At 40.8% G+C, this 22,801-nt stretch overlaps 1 protein-coding gene across 1 annotated transcript; it reads right to left on the bottom strand.

Annotated features, from left to right (window-relative positions):
- Window positions 1–96: 96 nt before the first annotated feature.
- Window positions 97–22,779, bottom strand: chd8 (chromodomain helicase DNA binding protein 8). The gene is made up of 39 exons (XM_077723946.1): window positions 22,681–22,779; window positions 20,192–21,225; window positions 19,740–20,054; window positions 18,918–19,031; window positions 18,337–18,839; window positions 18,125–18,236; window positions 16,085–16,294; window positions 15,574–15,642; window positions 15,424–15,479; window positions 15,203–15,320; window positions 15,022–15,105; window positions 14,784–14,921; window positions 14,473–14,594; window positions 13,329–13,572; window positions 13,083–13,259; window positions 12,854–12,997; window positions 12,591–12,689; window positions 12,285–12,444; window positions 11,776–11,986; window positions 11,498–11,693; window positions 11,225–11,395; window positions 10,333–10,623; window positions 10,036–10,256; window positions 9,498–9,700; window positions 9,221–9,377; window positions 9,051–9,140; window positions 8,845–8,948; window positions 8,612–8,735; window positions 7,757–7,832; window positions 7,391–7,665; window positions 7,039–7,271; window positions 5,780–6,415; window positions 4,930–5,027; window positions 3,594–3,806; window positions 2,451–2,543; window positions 2,227–2,340; window positions 2,011–2,112; window positions 1,817–1,921; window positions 97–1,210 (listed from the first exon to the last, which is right to left on the bottom strand). The coding sequence occupies exons 2-39, from the start codon at window positions 21,122–21,124 to the stop codon at window positions 818–820; spliced, it is 7,704 nt and encodes a 2,567-aa protein (XP_077580072.1). The 5' UTR covers window positions 21,125–21,225; window positions 22,681–22,779; the 3' UTR covers window positions 97–817.
- Between the last annotated feature and the right edge of the window lie 22 nt (window positions 22,780–22,801).

Below are 22,801 nucleotides of genomic sequence, written 5' to 3'. Positions count from 1 at the left end.
GCAAAGAGACTACATATTTGGACCCACATTATTTCATATTGTTTTAAGAAAGTATTATCCAACAAACATGAAAGGGACAATAACACACACACAGGATTGCTTTCACTGTAGTTTGTTGTAATTCAGGTCACAGGATAGTCAGATCATAAAACAAGAATAGTAACTCATTGTCACCTTTGCACCATATGACACAACTTACCTGATCTACATGAGAACACTACGACCATCCTTTATTTACTGTCTCAGTAACTAATTTTCCACACCTCTTTCATACAGTTAAAACACTTATAGTACACACATTAGATCCCCTTGTATGTCATTTTACAGTCTTGTGTGGACTCTGGTGATGTGAACCCCACACGACTGGGAAAGTGTGAGGCACCAATTCACTCAGTATTTGCATTCAGTTGACATGGTTGAGGACCCTAATTGAGGTTCTGGGATAAGAAAAAGGGTATCTACAGCAGGAGGCCCCCTTTTGGTCACAGCTGGGAATGTGATGGGAACTCCTTGATTTGGGAGGAGGCAACAGCCCATAATGTAGGGATGATTTTTGTCGTTGTTGTTGTTGTTGTTGTTACTATTTGCAGCAGCTACAGTGGAGGACTGAGGAGAGACAAATTGAAATTGCCACTAGTGAAAAAGAAAACATAGGTGCAAACCTGCTTTTTCAACAACAAAAAAAGATCAAATAAATGTGTAATGCATAAAAGCAACAACACAATTCCAACTAGAATTTGATACATAAGGTAAAAATAAATGAGGGATAACAATGTACTCGCACATGGGGACTAAGTCAAACAAACTGTGCAGTAAGTCAATCCTCTGAGCTTGATGATGAGTCAGAATCCTTCTGTGTGAGGATAACGTCATCTAATAGGGCCTCCTGATCCGAGCTGTCATAGTCTCCCTGGGAAAGGCTGTCACCAGCCTCAATTTTAACGTCAAAGTCTGGACTGGTAAGGAAGTGTTGTGAGGTCTCCAGGTCGTCCTCATCCATCATGTAAGCTCCATCAGAGACTAGAGTCTCCTCTTCAACTCCTTCAAGATAAGGATTTTCCGGCACTGGTTCTGGAGTGTGGTGGTGTTGGTTTTGGTGATGATGGTGATGGTGGTGGTGGTGATGATGGTGATGGCGGTGGCGACTTTTCTTGGGGGTTTCCGAGTATTCAGTCACCAGTCGGTGGAGGAGCGTCTCAGGCAAAAAACCCTGAAAGAAAACAAGGTGAACTCTTATTTTAAAAGAGCACATTTAAACCTACTCAATGCTTTTCAGTTAAGTAATAAACTCAACTAATAATGGAAGAAAAGGTTTTAACATGATTAACTTGGTCACATTTTTATATATATCAAAAAATAAGTTTAATAGGTTTCCAGAATTTTTACAATGGACTAACTTGCCTGCAGTTTTGATAAGTTAAATTATTGACTGTTGATTGTGCTGGCATGAATTAATACATTTTGCTTATTGCTGGTATTTCTTTGGAATAAGCTTTGCCCTAAAAATGTCATTCATGCCTGGAAGAGGCCATTATGTTATATTGTCAAATGTCCAATCATTTCTACGGCCCAAGTATCCAATCATTTCTACGGCCCAGGTGTCCAATCATTTCTACGGCCCAGGTGTCCAATCATTTCTACGGACCAGGTGTCCAATCTTTTCTATGGCTCAGGTGTCCAATCATTTCTAAGGCTAGGTCAAATGGACTTTATAAACTACAAGCATAAAAGATCATTCAGGCTTTAGAAGCGTGATCTTTCAATAACATGCACCAGCATAAACATGTGAACTACAAACAGTATGTTGCATACGTACAGAGTTTCGAACTGTTTCTGACCAATCAGGCGCGACAACCAAATCTGCATTTTCCTCCAAATGTTCCCTCAAGTCTTGCAGCATCGGGCAAAATGCAGTTCCAACCTTAATTGGAAAAACAAAACATTTGTAGTTAGAAAACATCAATAATTCTGAACTAAGTGTGGTAAGCCAAAGCAAAGTGTATGTCTGACCTTCTTTCCTGTTCTCATGTTAATAAGTTTGACCTTCTCATTGCCTGTTAGAACTTTATCTGCCCTCCTCCTCCTCTTCCGTTTGCTCCTGTTCACAAGAAGCTGAAAAAATGAGCAGATATGTGATCAAGTACTCAATGCTTCTCATTCGATCTTTGTCTGAACAGAAAAAGCAGGAAACCAAAGGTTGAAAAAAAAAATTGAAAAAAGTTATACCTCTAGCATGTCTCCCTCCACTTCATAATCAGGATTTTCTTTCAGCCAGGTGGGAGGGTCCCGGCGGCGGGGATTACGATCCAGTGGATCGAGGAGCCCGTCTGGATCCGTTAACTTTAACATTGCAGCACAGAACAAACTCAGCAAAGGAAAAATGTGGTGTGCTACTCACACCAGACGTTTTCCTCTCGGTTCAAAAGCATATTTCAAAATAATAACTGTACCTCTAGCTCTTTGCGCCGTTTACGGCTGCTTTCACCCCCTGACCCATTAGGCATCAGTGCCTGTTTGGAGAAGGTCAGCTTTAGTCCCTCCTCCTGGTTGAGTGAGTGAGTGAGTGAGTGAGTGAAAGAGAAACAGAGCTTGTGAGTCATCAACACCAAATACCTCAACATACAAGTGCCCCAACATTTGAGCAATTTGAGATAGGAGTAAAATTTTGGGCAAATATTTATCTTGAGATACGAGACAAATTTTGATATACGAGCAGAAAGTGGACGTGAGAGGCTGCTCATAAGAACATCATGGGCACTGTCTCTCTCCCCGCAACTCCCCCCTGTAATGTCTCTACGAGCACTGGGCGGGGCGTTGCATTTTTTTCAGTGTTTTTTTTTTCCCCCCGGTCGCTAATACGAGAGGAGTACTACTTCCCGGGCAAGTTGGCAAGTGGTACTGAGAGGACATTTGTGTGCATCATTTTGGGTATATTTTGAAGGGAATACAAAAGCAAAATAACCCTAAATCGATATACGAGCTCGTAGCTGGAACGCATTAGGCTCGTATCTCAAGGTATTACTGTACCAGCAAATTATCAGCGTATTGCAAATATAAGTGTGTATAACCGCAAAGTATCCCACCAGATTTTTCAGGTACAAAAGTAGACAAAGACTACACATTGGACAACTAAATTGAAGTTATAAGTAGTTTACATACCTAAGGCTTAATAATTAGTTCATTTGATCAAATCTGTGATATCCCCCTGCCACCCAGCTAAGTATTTTCACTACCGAACCATTTATTCAATTTTACCAAACACTTGTCCTCGATTTGCTTGTGGGTGATCTTATTTCAGTTGACGTTGCCACAGGTCTATTCCATTGAAAAATAAATCACAAAAGCGTAGAAATTTTGTTTGGAAATTGGATGATTATCACCACTAATTTTGATACTGGGTCATCTTTTCAACTATAATAAAATAAACTACAAAGATGAATATTTTGGGGCATTCAGGCAATCTCAAAAGTGAACATGTTCCCGAACACAAAAAGCTTGAGAAATATTATTTTTCAAAAATCAAAAGGGAGTTGAGTTAAATAAGACCCATCCAAAATGTGATACACAACACACTAAGTCAGTGTACAATTTACCTTAAGGAGTTTAACGGTGAATTCTCCATCCTCTCCTTCGACTCCAGGCACACCGATAGGTTTACGGCCCAGTCGAGTATAGCTCAATTCATCTCCTTGCAACTCGGTGCTTTGGTTGACATGAACCTCAGGCACATAACGTCGGCCTGATGGCCACTGACCGGTAAGCACCAGTGTACATAAACTGTCCAAACGGTTGATCAGCACACGGTCCTGTGTTTAAGAGAGGCAATAAGTTAAAATGGACAAATCAACAGGAGGAAACAAAAGTTCTGTTATACAGTCAGTTCAACAAGTATTTGAACACCTTGCTATTTTGCAAGTTCTCCCACTTAGAAATCATAGAGCGGTCTAAATTTTTTATTGTAGGTGCAGGTCCACTCAGAGAGATAATCTAAAAAGAAAAATCCAGAAATCATAAAAAGCCAAAAACACGCCACCACTGTCAAATATTAAAGAAACACAAACGCCTGAACTGGAACAATACTGTTAAATATGCAGATGCCCCTTTAGTCTATCAAACCTCCCCCCCGCCCCCCTCCCCTGCAATATTTTGTACCAAAAAAAATTCCAACACATAAACAAGGCCAGGCTCTAGAGGTGACTGTGTAGTTCCCTTAAAAAAAGAGTGCTTTCAGCCAAAGCACCTTCTCTGTCCGTGCTGCACATACCTGGACCTTGATACCAATTAACATAAGTGAATTCCCGTCTCTGAACCTCTTCGCCAATCAACTTAAAGCCTGGCTGTTCGCTGAACAAAATTGCTATCACGACGCTGTCTAAAATTGTACAAAGTGTATGTGTCTAGTGTGTGTTATCGTTTATCTTGTACCTACACATGGGACTAAAAGATGGAAATTAGCCAGAGTATACAATCTTACATATTTACATATACATGTTCATTAACATGTGATGTCCCATATCAAATAAATCAATCAATCTATAGAAGATCTCTGTGGAGGAGTGGGCCAAAATCCCCCCTGCAGTATGTGCAAAACAAAGGCTACTACAGCAAATATTAACATTGTTTTTTTCTCAGGTGTTCAAATACATCTTTGTAGCTGTATCACACAAATAAATCAATAAAAAAATAAATAAATAAATAAAAAAATCATACATCATGATTTCTGGATTTTTCGTCTTAGATTCTCTCTCACAGTGGACACCATGATTTTCTAAGTGGGAAAACTTGCAAAATAGCAGGGTGTTCAAATAAAAAAATGAACTGACTTAGTATAGTGGCAGTTTTGAAAATTCATATAAAATTCTAACTCTTAATTCCAGGAAATTTATTTATCAACCAAATGTCCATTTCAATAAATTAAGACTCACTCACCTTGGGCCATTCAACTCTGATAGGATCTGGTGGTGGAATACCATCCTGAGACAAGGGCATTGAAAGTAAACTATTCTCTTCATCACATGTCTTCACACCTGCTCAGGTAGCAAATAGAAAAGTCTTAGAATGTTGCTTTGTTTTTGAAGAATTTCACATTTTTTGTCAAATTATAGATTATTGGGGGCTATGTTTGGACATTTGATGTATCTCAGTATTGGCTGATATGAAGCATATAATGTATTCCCTTAGCTTGTCTTTCCTTGCCGCTATACAAATAAAGTTGAGCTTTAGATTCAATAATGTTGGAGTAAATTGTGCACAATTAACATTTCTTTTCGTACACCACACACACAGGAGTAAATAGATTAGAATGACTGTCTTTAAATTATTTGGAATTTGAAGACTTGCTGCATTTGATGTTAATTTGTTTCCTTGTGGCCCTCTGGTGCCACAATAAAGGCTGGTGATAAGCAAATGGTTAGCAGAAGACTTGGACAGAAGTCTGAGAGAGAAGGCTGTGGTGATTGGCACAAGGTGGTTCTGTAGCTGATGATTGCCTGTCTAGGACAGTCTTGTCATTAAAGGCAATTGTATTCACCTTCTGTCTACGTTTTGCTAGACACTAGGTTTATTCACAAGATGAACCTAACAAATAACATACAGGTGTGGTCAAAAGTTTACATACACCTGTAAGAACATAATGTCATGGCTCTCTCGAGTTTCCCGTTATTTCTACAACTCAGATTTTTCTGTGATAGAATGATTGGAACTGATACTTCGTTTTTTCACACAATTTCAGCCCTGAAAAACCAATGTAAGTCGATCTCGACATCAAATGCCAACGTACCTCCATCCACTTCTTCATCACTATCTCCGCTCTCATCGCTGCTGCCAGATCGATCCGAGGATGAAGACCCTGACTCCGAATCGGAATCAGAATCCGAACCGCCCTCTTCACCTCCTTTGCTTCCATCCTTGCTTTTGTTCTTTTTGAAGCTCCAGCTTGGGACTTTTGCCTTGCTACTATGGAGAGCCAAAGGTGTACTTTGCATGTGCGTGCTGATTTCACCACCAAGCAAACTAATGTCCAATTCCTGTCCGTCATCCTGCACACCAGACACTTCTGTAATGGGCTTTGGCTGGTTGAGGTGCATGACGATTTGTGGCGGGGGCAGTGATTGCTGGTTCTGAATGAACTCATCTCGGGCCGCGGTGAAGGTAAATTGCGGGTCTGGAAAGACCGAGAGTTCGGTGCGGCTGACTCCATGCACTGCCGTCCCGAGCATCAGCTGACGGTCGTGATCTGGGACACTCCACCAGGTGGGAAGCTCGGAGGTGTGGGGGGCAAGCGGCAGACGCTCTTCCAAGGAAGGGTGTGTTAAGACTCGCTCGCGGAGGCGACGGAGGAGGCTAATACGATAAAGTGTGCGGGAAGCACGCTCCTCCGTGATGGGAGCCACCGTCTGGGGAAGGGCCGACGCATCTGTGTAAAGTAAAAAAGACGAGAGGTTTGTGATCAACCTTCAGAAAATTGGTCAATGCAAAATTAAAACAATTTGGCCAAAATAGTCAAGTCACAATTGAAAATTATTTCATTGGCTACCAGAGGGAAGTGTATAGCTTTCCGGAGTAAAATCATAATATTGCAGCAGGTCTTGGAACCTATTAACTATAATGAACGAGGTCTCAAGGTAAATCATTTCTAGGGAGACTTTTTCCACTTTCAAATTAAGAGGTGACGTCTAGTGAATGTTTGTTTTATTCCTTTGTAAATATACTGGCCTGTTTTTGTAATGTATTTTTTAAGGCTTAAAACTGACTTTGAGAACACGAGTTGGCTCAATCATATTAGTTTAAATAACCATTAGTTTAGAATGACTATTGTTTTGTCCCATTTAAGAAAAAATAACTTCTTATTTTATAGCAAATAGCGGGGAATGGTTATCAGATTTATAAAATAGCGATCCTTTATCTAACGTGGTATATATTACAGAGCAGCTCAATGAAGTTGCAAAAATCCAATGACATGCTTTGATAATTACTGTGTTGAATGTTGTTTGTACAATGTGATATTTAGATATCGTCATGTAGCAGTACTGTATTTACCCTCATCCCGGCCTGGATGCAGGTGGCAAACTCTCCTGCACATGGCTAAAAAAGCGCGGAAGTATCGGCTTAGGCTTTCATCTGTCTTCTTATCCAGGCGGGCAAAGGTACGGAATCGCGTCCATTCATAATCTAGTTCTTCGCCATCAAGAAGGCCCAGATCCTTTTTTATTCTTTCCACACCGAAAGTTGAGACCACTCGGTAGAAATCACATTCCTCTCTACGTGTCCACCTGCAGTAACACAAATTGAATTGGAAGACTGAATAACATGAAATTGACTCGGAGTCGAGTAAAAAAAATCAAATGTCCTTTAAAACAAACGTTCAGATAAACGCAATGAATCAGCATACCTTTGCTGTCGCTCTTGCCGTGCTATCTCTTTAAGCTTGGTAGCTTGTTCACACCTTCTGCGTCTGCGGTCACCCTTTGCCTCTGCTTCAATTTTTAGTTGCTCCTGTCTGTAGCTACGCTGGTAAGCTGTGACCAACCGCCGTAAGCGTGCGGTAAGTGATGAACTAGAGGGCCAGTTGCCTCCACTTTGGTTCTGGTTTGAAACATTTTCCGCAATCAGTGGAATCGCTTTATCTCCGGCAGAAATGTCATCCTCCATCTTCAAACCATCGGACTGCGTAACAGGACAGTTAATATGAGTGTTAGATGTATTTCAAAAAACATTTCAGAGTAGTGAAGATGAAATAATTAGCATTATGCTGGACCTCGTCATAGGAATCTTTGGGATGTCTAGATGCAGGCTTGAATTCTGGGTCTTCTGAGAATTTATCATAGTCACCTCTGTAGAACACAAGTGATAAACATGTGAGCTCTAAATTGACCTGTTGAATAGCAACTTAAGATGGATTTCACCAGTCAGAGGAATAATATACTATGGAACCTCAACATAGTGGTGCCCCGACATAAGAGTAATTTGAGATGAGTTTTTTGTTAAACTAGATGTTACTTTGTTAATAGATGGTGAATTAGAACAAATAAAAAAGTTTTCCCAATCCAATATCCTGTTTTTTATTTGTTTTTAGTTCATTCCTATGGAAAACGTTGAGTTGAGTTACGAGTAAATCGACATACGAACTCAGTCCCGGAAAGGAGGTACCACTGCAAAAAACAATGGTTGGATACAAGGACATAACAGCAACTTAAAGATAGAACCTTGACAATGCATAAGCGACAGAATTAAATTTTTCTAATGTAATCCAATATGTTTTGGATGCAGGCAAAACAGCTGTTGTAAGAGTTTCGTTTAATGCCAGAACTATTTTAACCAATCAAATGTGAGTATTTTGAAAGTACACCCTCCCCCCCGATTGTCATGCACCATGCTGCACATAGCTATTGGAAAATAAGCTTTAATGGACCCAAGAAGATAAATGTCCAATAAAATAGAAAACACTAACATATTGAACACATACAGCAAAGTGTGTGTCCCTATTTTATAGACATTGTGTATGAGTTAAATTGATTATCATTCAGTTAAGGCACAACTAAGCCATTACTGACTTGTTTATTTTTGTGTGAATGCAATTTTAAACAGGTAGTAAAGTATCTGCATGACTCACTCATCCCCTAGCTCGCCATCAGCAGTGTGTTGCTCAGCATCAATAGCTTTGTCATCTGGGCGGCCCGCTCTCTCCAGAAAACACAGACGGGGGTCAGCACGCATGGTCGTATACATCTCATAGCCTGGTTAACAGAGAGACGGTCAGACAGCCAGCTCCATCTTTTGCTGAACCTGGCTATAAACAACTGAAAGGCTGGAGGAAAGCCTCACTGTTCTCTAAATTGGTCTTACCGTGTTTAAACACTCCAGCCAATAGCGAGCGGTCTGCCTCACCATCCCACCATCCTGCAGGGACCTCTTGCTGCTCCATTTCTGGCATCCAGATATCAACATCTCTGAAATTAAACATCTTTTAGTCAATTGTTTATCTCGCGTAGATTAAAAAAAAGAAGCTAAATCTAAGATTGGTAACATTCGCAAATATCTATGAAGGATACCTTATGTCAGCTCCTTTCAGGACAGACTCGGCATGTTCACCGATCACTTCTTGTTTCAGATAATATAGCATACGCACCCTCAGCAACACCCTAGGTGATAAGAGGTGTTATAAACACATGGCAGTATAGTAAACACAAATCTGAAAAACAGGTTTTTACACTCTACTAACTTGTTGCACTGGTGTTTGAGGTGTTTACGATAACTGTCATCAAGAAGCAGCGTGTCTGGGTTGAACTTCCGAATCCACTCCACCTTCTGCACATCAAATGTGCTCTGAGCTTTGACCCTCTTACCCTTTCTGCCTCTGGGGACAGGGATGGAAAGCCCTAAGGAGAAAGTAAGAATAGTGTAAAACATATTTTACTGCCCAGGAGAGGTTGTAATTGCCAAAGAAAGGTTGACTATATTAAATTCCATATAAATTGAAGCCTTGACAATTGTCCTACCGGAGTGGTTAAGCAAGGTTTGGGGTTCACGTCCGTTCTCTGGTGGCGTGATGAGTTCCCAAATAAAACTCTTAATGTTTTCATCTCCACGATAGTGAAGAAGACAAAATACCAAGATGACACGGCATATTGTTTCCACATCACGCTCACTCAGCCGCCGCTTACATCGAGCATGCGAGAGGATATCCTTCCAGCGGCCCCAACTGTAAAATTGGACAAAGACTGAAGTTATTTTTCACATTACAAATAATCCTGGACTTTCCTAATCACAGCATAGATCTGGCCCAATGGATAACATGCGAGTAGACTGCAAAAATGCTGGGTGTCACATATTTAAAAATATTTTTGTGGGTGGGGCCAAAGCAGCTGCGAAAGAAAGACCAATAAAGACCTAAAGTCCTTATTAAGCCTTTTCTGTCACTTTTTTTTAGGATGGATGTGTTAAAAAATTGAGTTTATCATTTTAAAATCACTTCGTGGAGTATTTCATACCACTTTTAAACATTAGAAAACTCATTTAATATGCAATTTTACATACCCATAAACAAGCAGGTGTTTTTCCACCCGAAAACAGTCAGTGCGACCATAGCCCACTCCACTGTGACGATCGGCACGTCGGGAAGAACGAGAGTGTCTTGAATTCACAGGTGGGTACTCTTCATCACTGTCTGCATCTGATAATTCTGCACCTTCTCCTCGCAACGTGGAATACTGACGGGTTTGCTTTCGCACTCTGGGGGTGTCAATGACGAGTGTGTTCTAAGGAAGAGAAATTAATTTAGCTTTATTCTGCAAAATCGGAGAGAAATATGCATGCACAAGCAGTGCAAATAACCTTTCGGTTGATAGTGTCCATGTCTATGTCGGCTTTCTTGGCCCACTTCTCCCAGAATTCCGGATCATCAAGGGCAATATCATTACGGTTCTCCGATGCCACAAAGCTGGCCTTTGAGAAGGTGGAACCCTTGCCCTCGCTCTCAATGGTAATGGTGGTGGCTCGTCTCTGAAGGATCTGGTCAATGTCCTCCTCACAAAAGCGACTACCCTCATCGTTCTCGTCCATGATGGCAGCATAAGCCCCTTTCCTCAGTAAGTCCTCGATCTCCTTTTTTGAAAACTGCTGGATCTTTGAAATTAACAAAAACATTTTTATGGATTAAGCTTTGATAAACAGTGCTCATCAAGAGAAATGTAAGACTTTTTTTTAACGCAGCCAGTGTGTAATGTCCGTTATACCTTAGAATAAACACTCATAAGTCTCGTAGGAGAAGTGAACAGGACCGTGTATTACTAAACCTTGCATTTGATTGGCTACAACAGTACAAAATGTCTGCGTGCACAATAAGTGGCCATCTCATGGCAATATTTTCTTAATTTTACATTTTTTCTCCACTTTTACACCAAGATATTATATAATATCAAGTTTTCTGGATTTTTTTCTGGACTATCAAGTAAAAAACATGTTTTGTTTGGGGATTTTAACATAAAATATGAGGGGGAGAAAAGTCAAATTAAGCATACTGTGAAAAAGTAAAAAATATTTCTCCATTAGCAGAGATTGAACAAATCTGACAGTTACAAATGTGAAAACTTGGAGCGAGTGTCTTTCACTTGAAGGTAATTTATACGAGGTGTTGTCGGTCCCCCTTTTAAGACTATTTAAGAGCCCGTGGGAACCCGCAGTATAGATTTTATGTGACTACTAGGGAATCTTTCTTTCTCCTTACCCCATTAACATTACTGTCTTTGTTGCCACTCATACTTTGCAAGACGGCACGGTCAAGACCCAGCTTTAGACTTGCTTTATCCAGCATCTCCCTCTCGTATGAATTTCTTGTAATCAAACGATAGACCTTAACTGCCTTTGACTGACCAATACGATGACATCGAGCTTGTGCCTGAGGGAGTTAAAAATACAAAAAGAAAACTGTTTTAATGCTGGGAGGTCAAAGTAGATTACAGGACATCGTTAACTGAACAGTACAGTGTTGAATATATACCTGCAGGTCATTCTGAGGGTTCCAGTCTGAGTCAAATATGACACATGTGTCAGCAGCAGTGAGATTAATACCTAAGCCGCCAGCCCGAGTACACAGCAGAAAGACAAAACGGTCCGAGTCAGGCTTGCTAAAGCGATCGATGGCAGCTTGTCGTAAATTGCCACGCACTCTTCCATCAATTCGCTCATAAAGGTATCTATAAAATGGCATAAATAAATAAAAATTAGAAAGAGACACATATGGAATCAATAAAAGGAAATAAATGCAAAATAGCCAACCTCTTGTTGATGAGGTAATCCTCCAGAATATCTAAGCAGCGCACCATTTGTGAAAAGATGAGAACTTTATGACCACCAGCCTTTAAACGTGGCAGCAATTTATCTAGTAAGACAAGCTTTCCAGCAGACCGAATTAGGGCTTGCAAATGGAAGTCAGGTGCCAGAGGGTCATACACCTGACGTAGCTCTGCTACAATCTTCTCCTCCGCACCTGGGTAAGAGAGACAAGGCATCAGCATCAAAAAATATTACGTTTTTAAAAGAAAACACAATAGAAAGATTAATACACACAATGTTGTGTCAAAAGAGATTGTGCAAGTTTTATCCTAAAATGAACATAAATAATGTAAAGTTATTAGTTTTTAAATGTACTAAGGTTCTTAGAGCATAAATAACTAGAAAAAGAAAAAAAATCAATTGCAATTCCTATTTTGTTATCAAAACAAAATCAAAAGGTCAACTCAAATCAAGTGTATTTGCATAAAAGACTATGGAGGGAGATGTCATACCATTGATGAGGTAAGGATGATTGCAGCACTTCCGCAGCTCCATCATTGTGTTAAGCAGGTTAGGGACATTGCTGTTACTGTTTGCCCCTAAACTGAGAAAACTGAAGTTTCTCTCCAGGATAGCCCGATAGTACTTCTTTTGAACATCCGTCAACTCAACCTTGAGAGAAAGAAAATACTTTTTGAACAAAACAAAAAAAAATGCAACAAAAATTTTGGAGAAAAGCTTACTATGGATGTTGCAAATTGTTATTTTGATCATATGGAATTGTCATAGTGAGAATACATGAAAAACATTTCACTAACTTCAATGATAGTCTCCTGTTTGGGTGCGAGATTTTTCTCAACATCCTCTTTGAGCCTTCGCAACATCATCGGCTTCAATATAGCCTGGAGCTTCTGAACCTGAAGAGTCAAAAGAGAAAATAGACCTTACTTACTCAGGGTCAAATTTGGCAAAGAATCAAGAATATTAAGTTAATGTTAGATTTCATACATTACGATTATAATCTAAAAGGTAAACAATGCAACATGTATAAATGCTGAGGTGATGACAAATAAATGAGCACCTGTTCCTCTGTTTTGAGGTCACCAAATTCCCTAAGGAATTCGATTTCAGAAGGAAACTGAGTAGGTTCCAGGAAATGAAGCAAGCTGAAGAGTTCTTCCACAGTATTCTGCAGAGGAGTGCCAGTCAAAAGTACCTTGTGTTCCTATGGACAAAATTATTAAAGTGACCCTAGAATCAAAGAAGCTACTCTGTCAATACTGCATAATATTCTACTTGGGTCAACTAACCAGTTCCAACATTTTCAAGCTGTCCAACAACTTGCAGTTACGATTCTTGAGGCGATGGGCTTCATCAATGATGACACAACGCCATGATATCTCCCTCAACTCGGGGCAGTCAGACAATATCATTTCAAAAGTTGTGATCAAGGCATCAAATTTGTATGCGCCTGGGATTAAATGTTCCTGTCCACCAAATGGTAACAACAATGAGAAATGTTGGGTTTTCACTCAATCAATTGCTATCAAGTTTACCTTGTCGTCTTTGCAATACATCTCATATTGTTGGATCATCTGCCTGCTTGCCAGGCTGCCATGGTAGACGATAGCATTCATGTCGGTCCATGTGGAAAATTCCCTCTCCCAGTTGGTGATAGTGGAAAGGGGAGCAATAACTAAGAAGGGTCCCTGAATGCCAGTAGCATAAATCTCTGAAAGCAGAGTTATGGACTGGATCGTCTTTCCTAAGCCCATTTCATCTGCCAGGATACAGTTTTGCCTGAGATACAAGGGGATCAGAAAAAGAAAATAGTTGGAGGATATATGCAAATTTCCTTCCCAAACTCTAGAAAATAAATTCAGTATAATCTTTCTGAAGGATGATTGCATAGGTCTGGGCTGCAATGGGAGCATGGTATATTCTCGCATATAAGCCGCACCCTTAAAATTGCATTAAAATCGTTAAATTTTACAATTTCTCGCGTGTAAGCCGCACCTATTCAAAATTTTCACCTGGGTATTCAGGGTTTTAGGAGGGAGTACTAATGTGTTAGTCATCTCATTTTCTTAAGTGCTTTTATCCTCACTAGGTTTGGAGGGTACAAGTAGACATGGGTAATTTAGAGCGTCCAATCAGTCTACCATGCATGTTTTTAGAATGTGGGAGGAAACCGGAGTACCGGGAGAAAACCCACACACCCTCTATGTCCCTCTCTTTCTACCCTCCCCGGAATCTGTCTAATTTTAGCTCTGTTAAACACATTTTATTAATATTAAACCACTAGTTATGTGTTACTTTGTTATTAGATGGCAAATTAGAAGAAATAAAACATTTATTTCCAATCCAATATCCTGTTTTTGGTATTTTTTCAGAGGGTTGGAACAAATCAATTTGTTTTTAGTTCATTTCAATGAGAAACATTCGTTCGAGTTACGAGAATATTGACATACGAGCTCAGTCCCGGACCAAATTAAGCTCGTATCTCAAGGTACCACTGTGCTTTTAAATTCTGGGTATGGCCCTCATGGAATTACATTTAAAATATGAATTGTTAATGACTGTCGTTCAAATAGGACTTAGAAGATAATCTTATAACAACAACGTCAACATGGCCAGTTAATAATTTAATGAGTTTTTTTTTTTATTGGGATGATTCATGTGAACGGGTGTAATACATACCTGTTGTACCAGTTAAAAAGCAGCCAGTTAACACCTTCTAGTTGGTACTCTCTAAGGGTGTTGCCATTATTGTACTCTCTTGTCTCCTCCAACTTCTTCCATGAGCCAGCCTGAGGACGTGTCTACAGCAAGCACAGAGAAAAAAAAAATTGCAGTGTTTCAATTTTAAATTTACTTTTTTTTTTAAATCCTCAAGTAATGACTGGAATTAAGAGGTAAATTAATGCATTCTGTTCTTACTTTATCATTAGTTGAAGTCAAAATACAAAACCAGTTCAAAAGCTGTTGCTACCGAGAATGTAAATCATTACCATTCTCTTAAGACGAGGTTGTCGATTTAGTATTTTTTTGAAGTCTTCAACTTTGCCCTCATCTACGTCCTCATTCAGCTCCCAGGTTGCATCTTCATAAGGCAGAGAGCACCACTTGATCAAGTAGTAAATCACAGGCTAGGTGAACAGAAAAGAGTGTCAAAGTTAGTATAGTTTTTGAATTGTTACTTTCTTTTGTTCAGAATATTATGGTAGTATTAATTTTAGTTTCCTCTACCTCGCCATTGTCTTTGTCTAAACTGTGCGACACATCAAGGATCCTATCTACTTCCACATAGTCTGGATTAAAGAGCTCCTCCTCCTGAAGAGTAACAATGCAAGATAAAGCAGCATCATTTAAATGCAATGAGATGGGTAGACAAGATATAACAACAACAACAAAACGTTTCTACCCTTACCTCATGGAAAAAATGCCTCATTTGTGCATGTTTGGTCTTGAACCTTTTGATTTTTTGTTGGATTCGCTTGTCTTTTTCCAGCTGGCCCATGCTCGCCCATTCACAGTGCATGTATGAACTGGGGACAATAATGCAAAGTTGTTTGTATTGTGCTGCATTGTTTTATTGACTCAAGCCTCAAATAAAGGCTGCATTTTACTATTCAAGACTGTATAACTTACTAGTTCTTGTATTTCACGAAGAATTCTTCAACATTGGTGTACTGGCCTGGGGATATCTAGAAGTAAAAAGTATTTTTGTAAATGTGCTTCATATATTTTAGTAGTTAATTTTAAATGCATGTGAATAAGAGAAAATACGTAGAAACATACTTCTTTCTTGGTTAAGCGCATTGAAAGGACTTTATCTACAACAGCCGCGTCTTCTTCACTTGGGTTTTCCTTCAAAAGAAAATGGAACATGATATAAACGTATAAGGATAAAATACGGTACACTAGAGTTGAGCAATGTGGGCAAAATAAATACAACTTAACATATAATAATAATAAAACAATATTGGTTTTTGAACTGCGCCACACCTTGCATTTTGAAAAACTTATGGCAAACAACCATCTAAAATCTAATTTAAAACCTTGTTACCAATATTTACATTGGGGCCATACTGACTTTGTAAAAGTGAATGATCAACAAAACAGTGGTTGTTTAGTTGACATTGTTATTTTTGTGATCACCATCATGTATGTCATCGGGGGTCTTAACAGTTAACTAGCTTTTGCGAACTATAGTAGTCAAGCGAAGAGTAAAAGTTTTTAAAGCAGCAATAATATTTTAAAGCTTGTGCTTCTTCTCCAATCTTGCAAAAAATGTCAATGCTCAACCCACCACAAAGAACTGCATGCCTGGTAGCCCGTCACCATGCAAGTCAATTTCCTGGTGCACATGTGCAACAGGGGGTGCTGCACTGATGGAAGCCACAGCCGCCGTAGTTGTCATCACATCAACATCCTCCTGCTCGTCTTCATCATCCGTTATCTTAATATCCAGGTCTTCTGTGTACTTTTTCCTGTTAACCACCCGATTAGAGCGTCTCTTCTGGAAGGAGGAAATATACACGTTTGTTATTAAATCAAACAAATGCCTCAAGTAACTGTTGGGGTTTCAATCATTGTGCATGAAGAGCTAATTAAAACACATTCAGTAACACACATTATAGAATTTCAACAAAAAAAACTTTGACCCTTTAAACAAAATACTGATATATATTAAGATAAGACAGTATAGACTCAACTTATGAACATCCGATTAGCGAACATTCGGAGATACAGACACCAGCTGACTGGTATATATTTTCATGTAAAGTTAAACCTCTACTCACAAAAGCCTCTAGATACAAAATTTTCAGGGTACATAAATTTCAGGTTACGAAACCTTGTAAGATGCAAATGAGTGCCTCAAGATACGAAAACAAGTTCCAAGTTACGAAAATGTTAATACATTTCCTGTATCCATTATTTTATTTTGAAATTGTCGCGGATGCATTGCTTCTTGCTTGACAATTTCACTACTTTACTGGACTCTCATTGGCTTTCTTACACGATTCTCCATGTTTCTTTGACCGCAGTTCGTAGTTGTGTGCTTAAACTTATGCTTGCCTCGAGAACCCCTATCCAATCTGTTTTCCATATCTCTCTCCTTAATCAAACGATCAAATCACCAGCAAGCTGTCCGGAAGCTTGATATCGATCCAGATTATTTGATTCAGGTGTTGTTCTAAAGCAGGGGTGGCCAACCAGTCAGAGACCAAGAGCCACATTTTTTACTGTGGTACCGCAAAGAGCCACATTTTTTACTGTGTTACCGCAAAGAGCCACATCATACACATACAGCCAGATTTATTGTAAATGTCACACACCAGCATAGTAATGACATAAATTGACTCCTACAGCACTAACAGCACAGGCCAGTCATTATCAACAATGAACATTGTGTGCACTGTCTCACACAGACAAACTCTCAGTTCAACCAAGTCCACAAACAAAAATATAATAATTTACAATAGCGTTTTTCTTTTGCTATGCATGTTACTTAGTGGGACTTCTGGCATAAAATCAGAGCCTATTTTTGCGCAACATTCGCTCCTTGTGAGCTGTCATTTATTATGAATGGCTTTTAGGTAGCGCGCCCACCACGTGGTGTACGCCTCATTCTCCTATTGGCTGCTCCCGGCTGAGCACTCTCGCCTTGGTCTGCCTCGCAGGGGGTGTGGCTTTTTCAGCCGACGCTCGATCTTTGGGATACTTTTTGTGTGCGCGACGCTGTTCATTGTCGCTTCTGGTTCACGGGAGCTCTCCCACTCTGTTAAAAACGTTTACTTAAATGACCTTGCTCCTACTGGGAAACTTTGAGGTATTTTCATCCCGAGCACATGCGCATTGGACGAAAATACCGTATTGAACTCAAGCGAAGCGCACACGCAAATAAAAATAAAACACAAATACAAACTTTGATATGGACGTAAGAGCCGCATGAAACCGGGCAAAGAGCCGCATGCGGCTCGGGAGCCGCGGGTTGGCCACCCCTGTTCTAAAGGAAGTAGTAGTACGCAGTACGCAGCACTGGTAAGTCTTATTAATAAGCACAAAATGGATGGCATTTTGGATAAAACTTCTAATAAGAAACCCAGAAACTCATAGTAGTGTACTACAGTGTTCCGCTGCGCCATTTCTGGATCAACTCGCAGATGGTCTAACCCAAACTGAAAAAAACATTTGCTGAATCAGTCACGGTATATGGTGGCTGGAAAAGGTTGAAAGGTAATTGCTTATGTCACTGAGCCGCGCTTCGCTTTACGTCTCTACTAATCGACCCACACTTTGGAGTCTTTGTTCATTTCACCCATCACTAGTGAACAAGTCATCTTACCATGATAAAGTCTTCATCCAGCGCTGCAGGTGAGGCAGGACTCAACTCTCCATCTGAATGTTCAGAGGATGGATTCCTTTTTCTTTTTTTTGCCCCCACAAGTGTAATTGTGCTGAGGAAGGAGAAACCGGGAAACAACAGCACATCAGCAACTGTGGTGCAATGTTTCATCTAGTGTGTAAGAAACAGTTTTTTGAACATTGATTCCTTACTTTGTCTTGGTTTTGCTTTTGCTCTTAATGCCAGGAGCAGGAATGGTGGTACCTCCAGTATCAACAATTGTCATTCCTGGTGGCTTGGTTCTGCCTTTTTTGTCAAATCCTCCTACACTTTTAGATAGTGTCCCTGCAACCACTGGACTTCTTTTCTTATTACCGCCCCCGCTTGACTTTTTCTTTGTAGAAGTCACCACGGTCACAGTCCCTCCAATTTCTGGAGAGATCTGTGTAGATGGAAGTTCATCCTGATTGAGTACTCGGGGCAAGTTCTTTTCGCCACGTGCTTTCGCTCTCGCGATTGCTTCGGCCACAATACGGTTTGCTTTCTCCTGCTTGCACAAAATCTCTACCCGTCGCACGGAATTAGAGTCGCCAGGAGCTTTGGTGATGCGGATAGCCTGTGACGCCATTGTGGATGTACCGGAAGGGCTTGCTGCCGATGTGTTGACAACCTTTACCACTGAGACAGCACCAGTGCCTGTAGATGCTGAGCTAGTCTGTTTGAGAAGAGCGCTAATTATTGTTCCTGTCAACCAAAAAAATACCTAGCCACAGGGTGGAGAAAAAAATATTACCTGTGGCTGCAGAAGCATTTTGAGAGGGACTGCAACTCTTTGCCCCCCCTGGCCTTGAGAAATCTGCAACACCTGCGGGCTGCCAGTGCCACCGGCTGCTGACACTAACTGGTACTGAAATTATACAAACACAAGAGATATAGTTAGCAAAATTTGTGTCTGTTAGGCTATATTAAGAGAATATGAGTTGCGGGGTCATCACACTTATTAGCTGGCCAGAGAATAAACAAATGTGTAATTTTCAGACAATTTCTTGATGATTGGCCTCATAATGAATAAAAATATGTTATTGATATGACAAGTTTTGTTGGTCCTCTTGCCATGCAAATATATCGCTAAATGTGCAACACTTGAACTGTAGCTGAAAAATATTTTAGGTTTGCCTGCAAACTTTGTACAGTGCAGCTTTATTATGTTAAAAAAATATTAACTGTATTTGTTACTGAAGTATCATTGTGCTAATTTTACTACTTTCCATCTTTCTATAACTACCTGCATCTTCTTTGAGATAATTCATTTATCTATCCCTGCCTAAATATTTTTCTAGTAATCATACTTATAATACCAATGTTGTTGTTTTTTCCAATTCGAGTATGATTATCCCATTTTGTTTTTGGGGCTAGCGGTGTCTTAACAGAATTACTCTTTTTGTACTTTGTAAAAATATTTCAGGGTATGACTAACATTGTTACATTTGTTGGGATGCATGTTGGCACTGGGGAGAATATATGCTATTTGGATTATTTAGAATTTTGTGGGTGAGGTATATCACAGATTCTAGTACTTTTCCATTATGAATAAAGGACTGAGGACAGTTCTCACCTTAACTCCCCCTTGCTGGTTTGGTTGCTGTTGCACCTGCAGTTGGATGGTAAGAACTTTGGGCTGCCCTCCTGCCTGGCCTGCAGCCCGGGCTTGGGTCAAAGCTGCGAGCTGACTTCCTTGGATAACCAGTTTACCGCCAGGCAACTGTCCCAGTACCAGTCTAGCCGGAGCTTGGACCTGTTGTTGACCTCCTTGGCCAGTTTGGACTTGGGTGACCTGTGGTTGGGCAATAACAGTTTGACCCATTGATGTGGCAGCAGTCGCCTGTGATGGCTGCTGGAGCACCAGAGTGATTCGCTTTGCTTCACTCCCCTAGAGGAACAAAAAAGGAAAAAGAATGAATTTCCCTCATTGTGACAATGAGCAAATAGGCCAAACACACAAGTTTACACCCAGAGTGTAAACCAATTGGAGCATTATTTGAGAATGCAACTGGATAAGGCACTTACTGGGGTTTGGGGCTGCATGGCTGGTTGTAGTTGCACCTGGTTTGGAGCTTGGATTTGTATCTGAGCGGGCTGGCTCTGGGGCTGGACTTGCACTTGGGACATTTGTGTTTGCGCTGGAATCTGCACTTGAACTTGCTGTCCTTGCTGGGGCATGGAAGTAAGCACCAACTGCTTGACGGGTCCATTGGGGGAGTGCAGCAGCCTCTGCACACCCGTGGCACTGACCTTTACTTGAGCTTGCCCTGTGGTCATTTGATTCAAGACTGCTCCTCCTTGTAGTATAGGTGTGCCTGGTTTAAGGGGTGAGCTGGACAGCAAACGAATGACCTTGCCACCCGTTTGGCCAGTGGTTCCCGAAACGGTCTGCAGAACCTGAGCTTGTCCTTGTGGACCTTTGAGAATGACAATTTTCCCTCCTGCTTGCTGAGTGATGGCAGATAGCTGCTGAGGAGTGAGCTGTTGAGCAATCTGAGCGAGCTGCTGGGCAGCAACGGAGGTCACTGGGGAGCTGGTAACACATTGGGTTGAGTTAAGCAGGACAGCGCTACTGGTGACCACATTGGTGTTGCTTGTAATGGGTACTGTGACATGGGCTTGAACTTGAGGTACAGTATCAACAGTAGATGGAGCTTGGGCTAGAGTAGAAACGGCAGCTAAACAAACACTCTGAGCAGCCGCCACCGGCTGCTGTGTAGGAACTGGAACAGAGGTTGGCTCAGGCACAACGGAGGCTACGGCAGGAACACAAAGGCCAGTATTGACTGGAAGATCAGGTGTTGGCTCTGGCTCAACTGGTGCTTCTGCCTGACCTAAAGCCAGTTTGAGAGCCTCTTCCACCGGGTCTGATGTACTCTGACTGAAGGAGTCATCCGGAAGGGCATCCAGGTTAAACAAAGGTGTGTCCTCAAAGAGGTCCATTATAGGGTCTGCCATCTTGCCCCCTCCACACAGGGAGATGGGCACAATGTGAGAGACGATCCGAGATGAAAGCTAAATTGTACTCATCCAGTTTATCAAAATTTCCAAGGAAACAGCTAAAAAAAGAGAGAGAGACAGACATCACTTATCTATAGCATTTGCTCTCTTACGCCGGATTATTAGCATTCAATGAAAAATAACATGCCTAATTATTAAGCATTAATAACAGTTGTGGCCCGCTGGGGCGAGTGTTTAGCGCGTCGGCCTCACAGCTCTGGTGGTCCTGGGTTCAAATCCAGGTCACGTCCACCTGTGTGGAGTTTGCATGTTCCAGGTCTGCGTGGGTTTCCTTACACATTCCAAAAAAAAGCACGATAGGCTGATTGGACACTGTAAATTGCCACTAGGTATGGGTGTGAGTGTACATGGTTGTCTGTCTCCTTGTGCCCTGCGATCAGCTGGCCACCAAATCAGGGTGTTCCCTGCCTCTGGCCCGGAGTCAGCTGGAATGTGCTCCAGCACCCCCTGCGACCTTAATGAGGATAAAGCGGTTTAGAAAATGAGATGAGATAACACTTGTCCTAGCCTGCCTTTGACCTATTAACCTCCTGGGTTTGACTGTTTCACATATTTTACCCCAAAAACATCTCAATAAATGAGGCTAAAGCACCACTAAAGGTTGCTTTATTTGATGTAGCCGTGGTCACAAAATACATACATCCCAAAGTGCATAAATCCAGTTCATTAAATGTAAACATATACAAAAATTACAAGAAAAAAATAATTTACCGTACATAGTTAACATTGATTTGCCTGTAAACGGCACCAAAAATTGAATGTCAATTCATTCCCAGTTTACTATTGAACGAAGGGTTCAAATTGTATTTCTATTTTGTTTCAACAAAAAAACCAAGGCATTGTAATTTTTATTCCTATATGTAAACAGTGGTGTTTATAATATTAAACACTGTGGAGACGTTAAAAAAAGCCATCAAAAACATAATTGTTGGTCGTCCCATGTTTTGAATTGCCAATATTCCGCATATGTTGACTTATAAGCGCCTTTTTTAATTCTATGGATCTACAATAGTTATAATCAACTCCAAAAAGGAGAAGAGCAAATCGGAGTGGTTGACATTAAATAAAGGCGAGGAAGCAGTGATGGAGAGGTGGGATGCTCTCATCAACTCACATTGCAGTCTGCCTCACAAAAACACTCGGCTAGCATTAGCATCTACCGCTAAGATATGCCTATTGCCATTGTGTGTATGGATATACCCCACATAATCATCCGATAACCCGCCTTTTTTGTATGTCTGGAGAAGTTAAATGGCTTCTGGTCCAATTACGAGTGACCATCAAGTCAAGCCGACTCCTTCAATCTCATCAACAAACCCAACCAAAGCAAAGCAACGTGCCACAATAACCATTACCCGTCAACGTTCTGACACGGGTTAGGCCGCGATACTCTTTCAGTTAGTCTGCGTCCATTTTTCGGTTAAACTCCGGGAAATAAGCATCGGATCAGCTGCCCATCGGCTCACGGTAATAATTCGGGGCGCTAAATTTACCTTTGCATCGACACACATGGCTTTCTCCGTCTCACAACACAGTACGGTTACAGGAAACGGCTAAGGAAGAGCAGGAACTAACCTTCTTGCCAGGGAGCCCGTACAAAGCCTGCCTCGCGTA

This window comes from Stigmatopora nigra, chromosome 9 (genome assembly GCF_051989575.1).
Source record: "Stigmatopora nigra isolate UIUO_SnigA chromosome 9, RoL_Snig_1.1, whole genome shotgun sequence".
Lineage (NCBI taxonomy): Eukaryota > Metazoa > Chordata > Actinopteri > Syngnathiformes > Syngnathidae > Stigmatopora > Stigmatopora nigra.
The sequence above is the reverse complement of the archived record's forward strand: the minus strand, read 5'-3'. Positions and strand labels throughout refer to the sequence as shown.

What these genes read in the sequence shown, in the direction of transcription:
- chd8 (XM_077723946.1), bottom strand. Translation starts at nt 21,124, where the DNA reads ATGGCAGACCCTATAATGGACCTCTTTGAGGACACACCTTTGTTTAAC. An exon ending in CTGAAAGGAGCTGACATAAG is followed by an intron (nt 8,949 to 9,050) that starts GTATCCTTCATA and finishes GTTTAATTTCAG; the next exon opens with AGATGTTGATATCTGGATGC. An exon ending in CCAAAGATTCCTATGACGAG is followed by an intron (nt 7,666 to 7,756) that starts GTCCAGCATAAT and finishes CCTGTTACGCAG; the next exon opens with TCCGATGGTTTGAAGATGGA.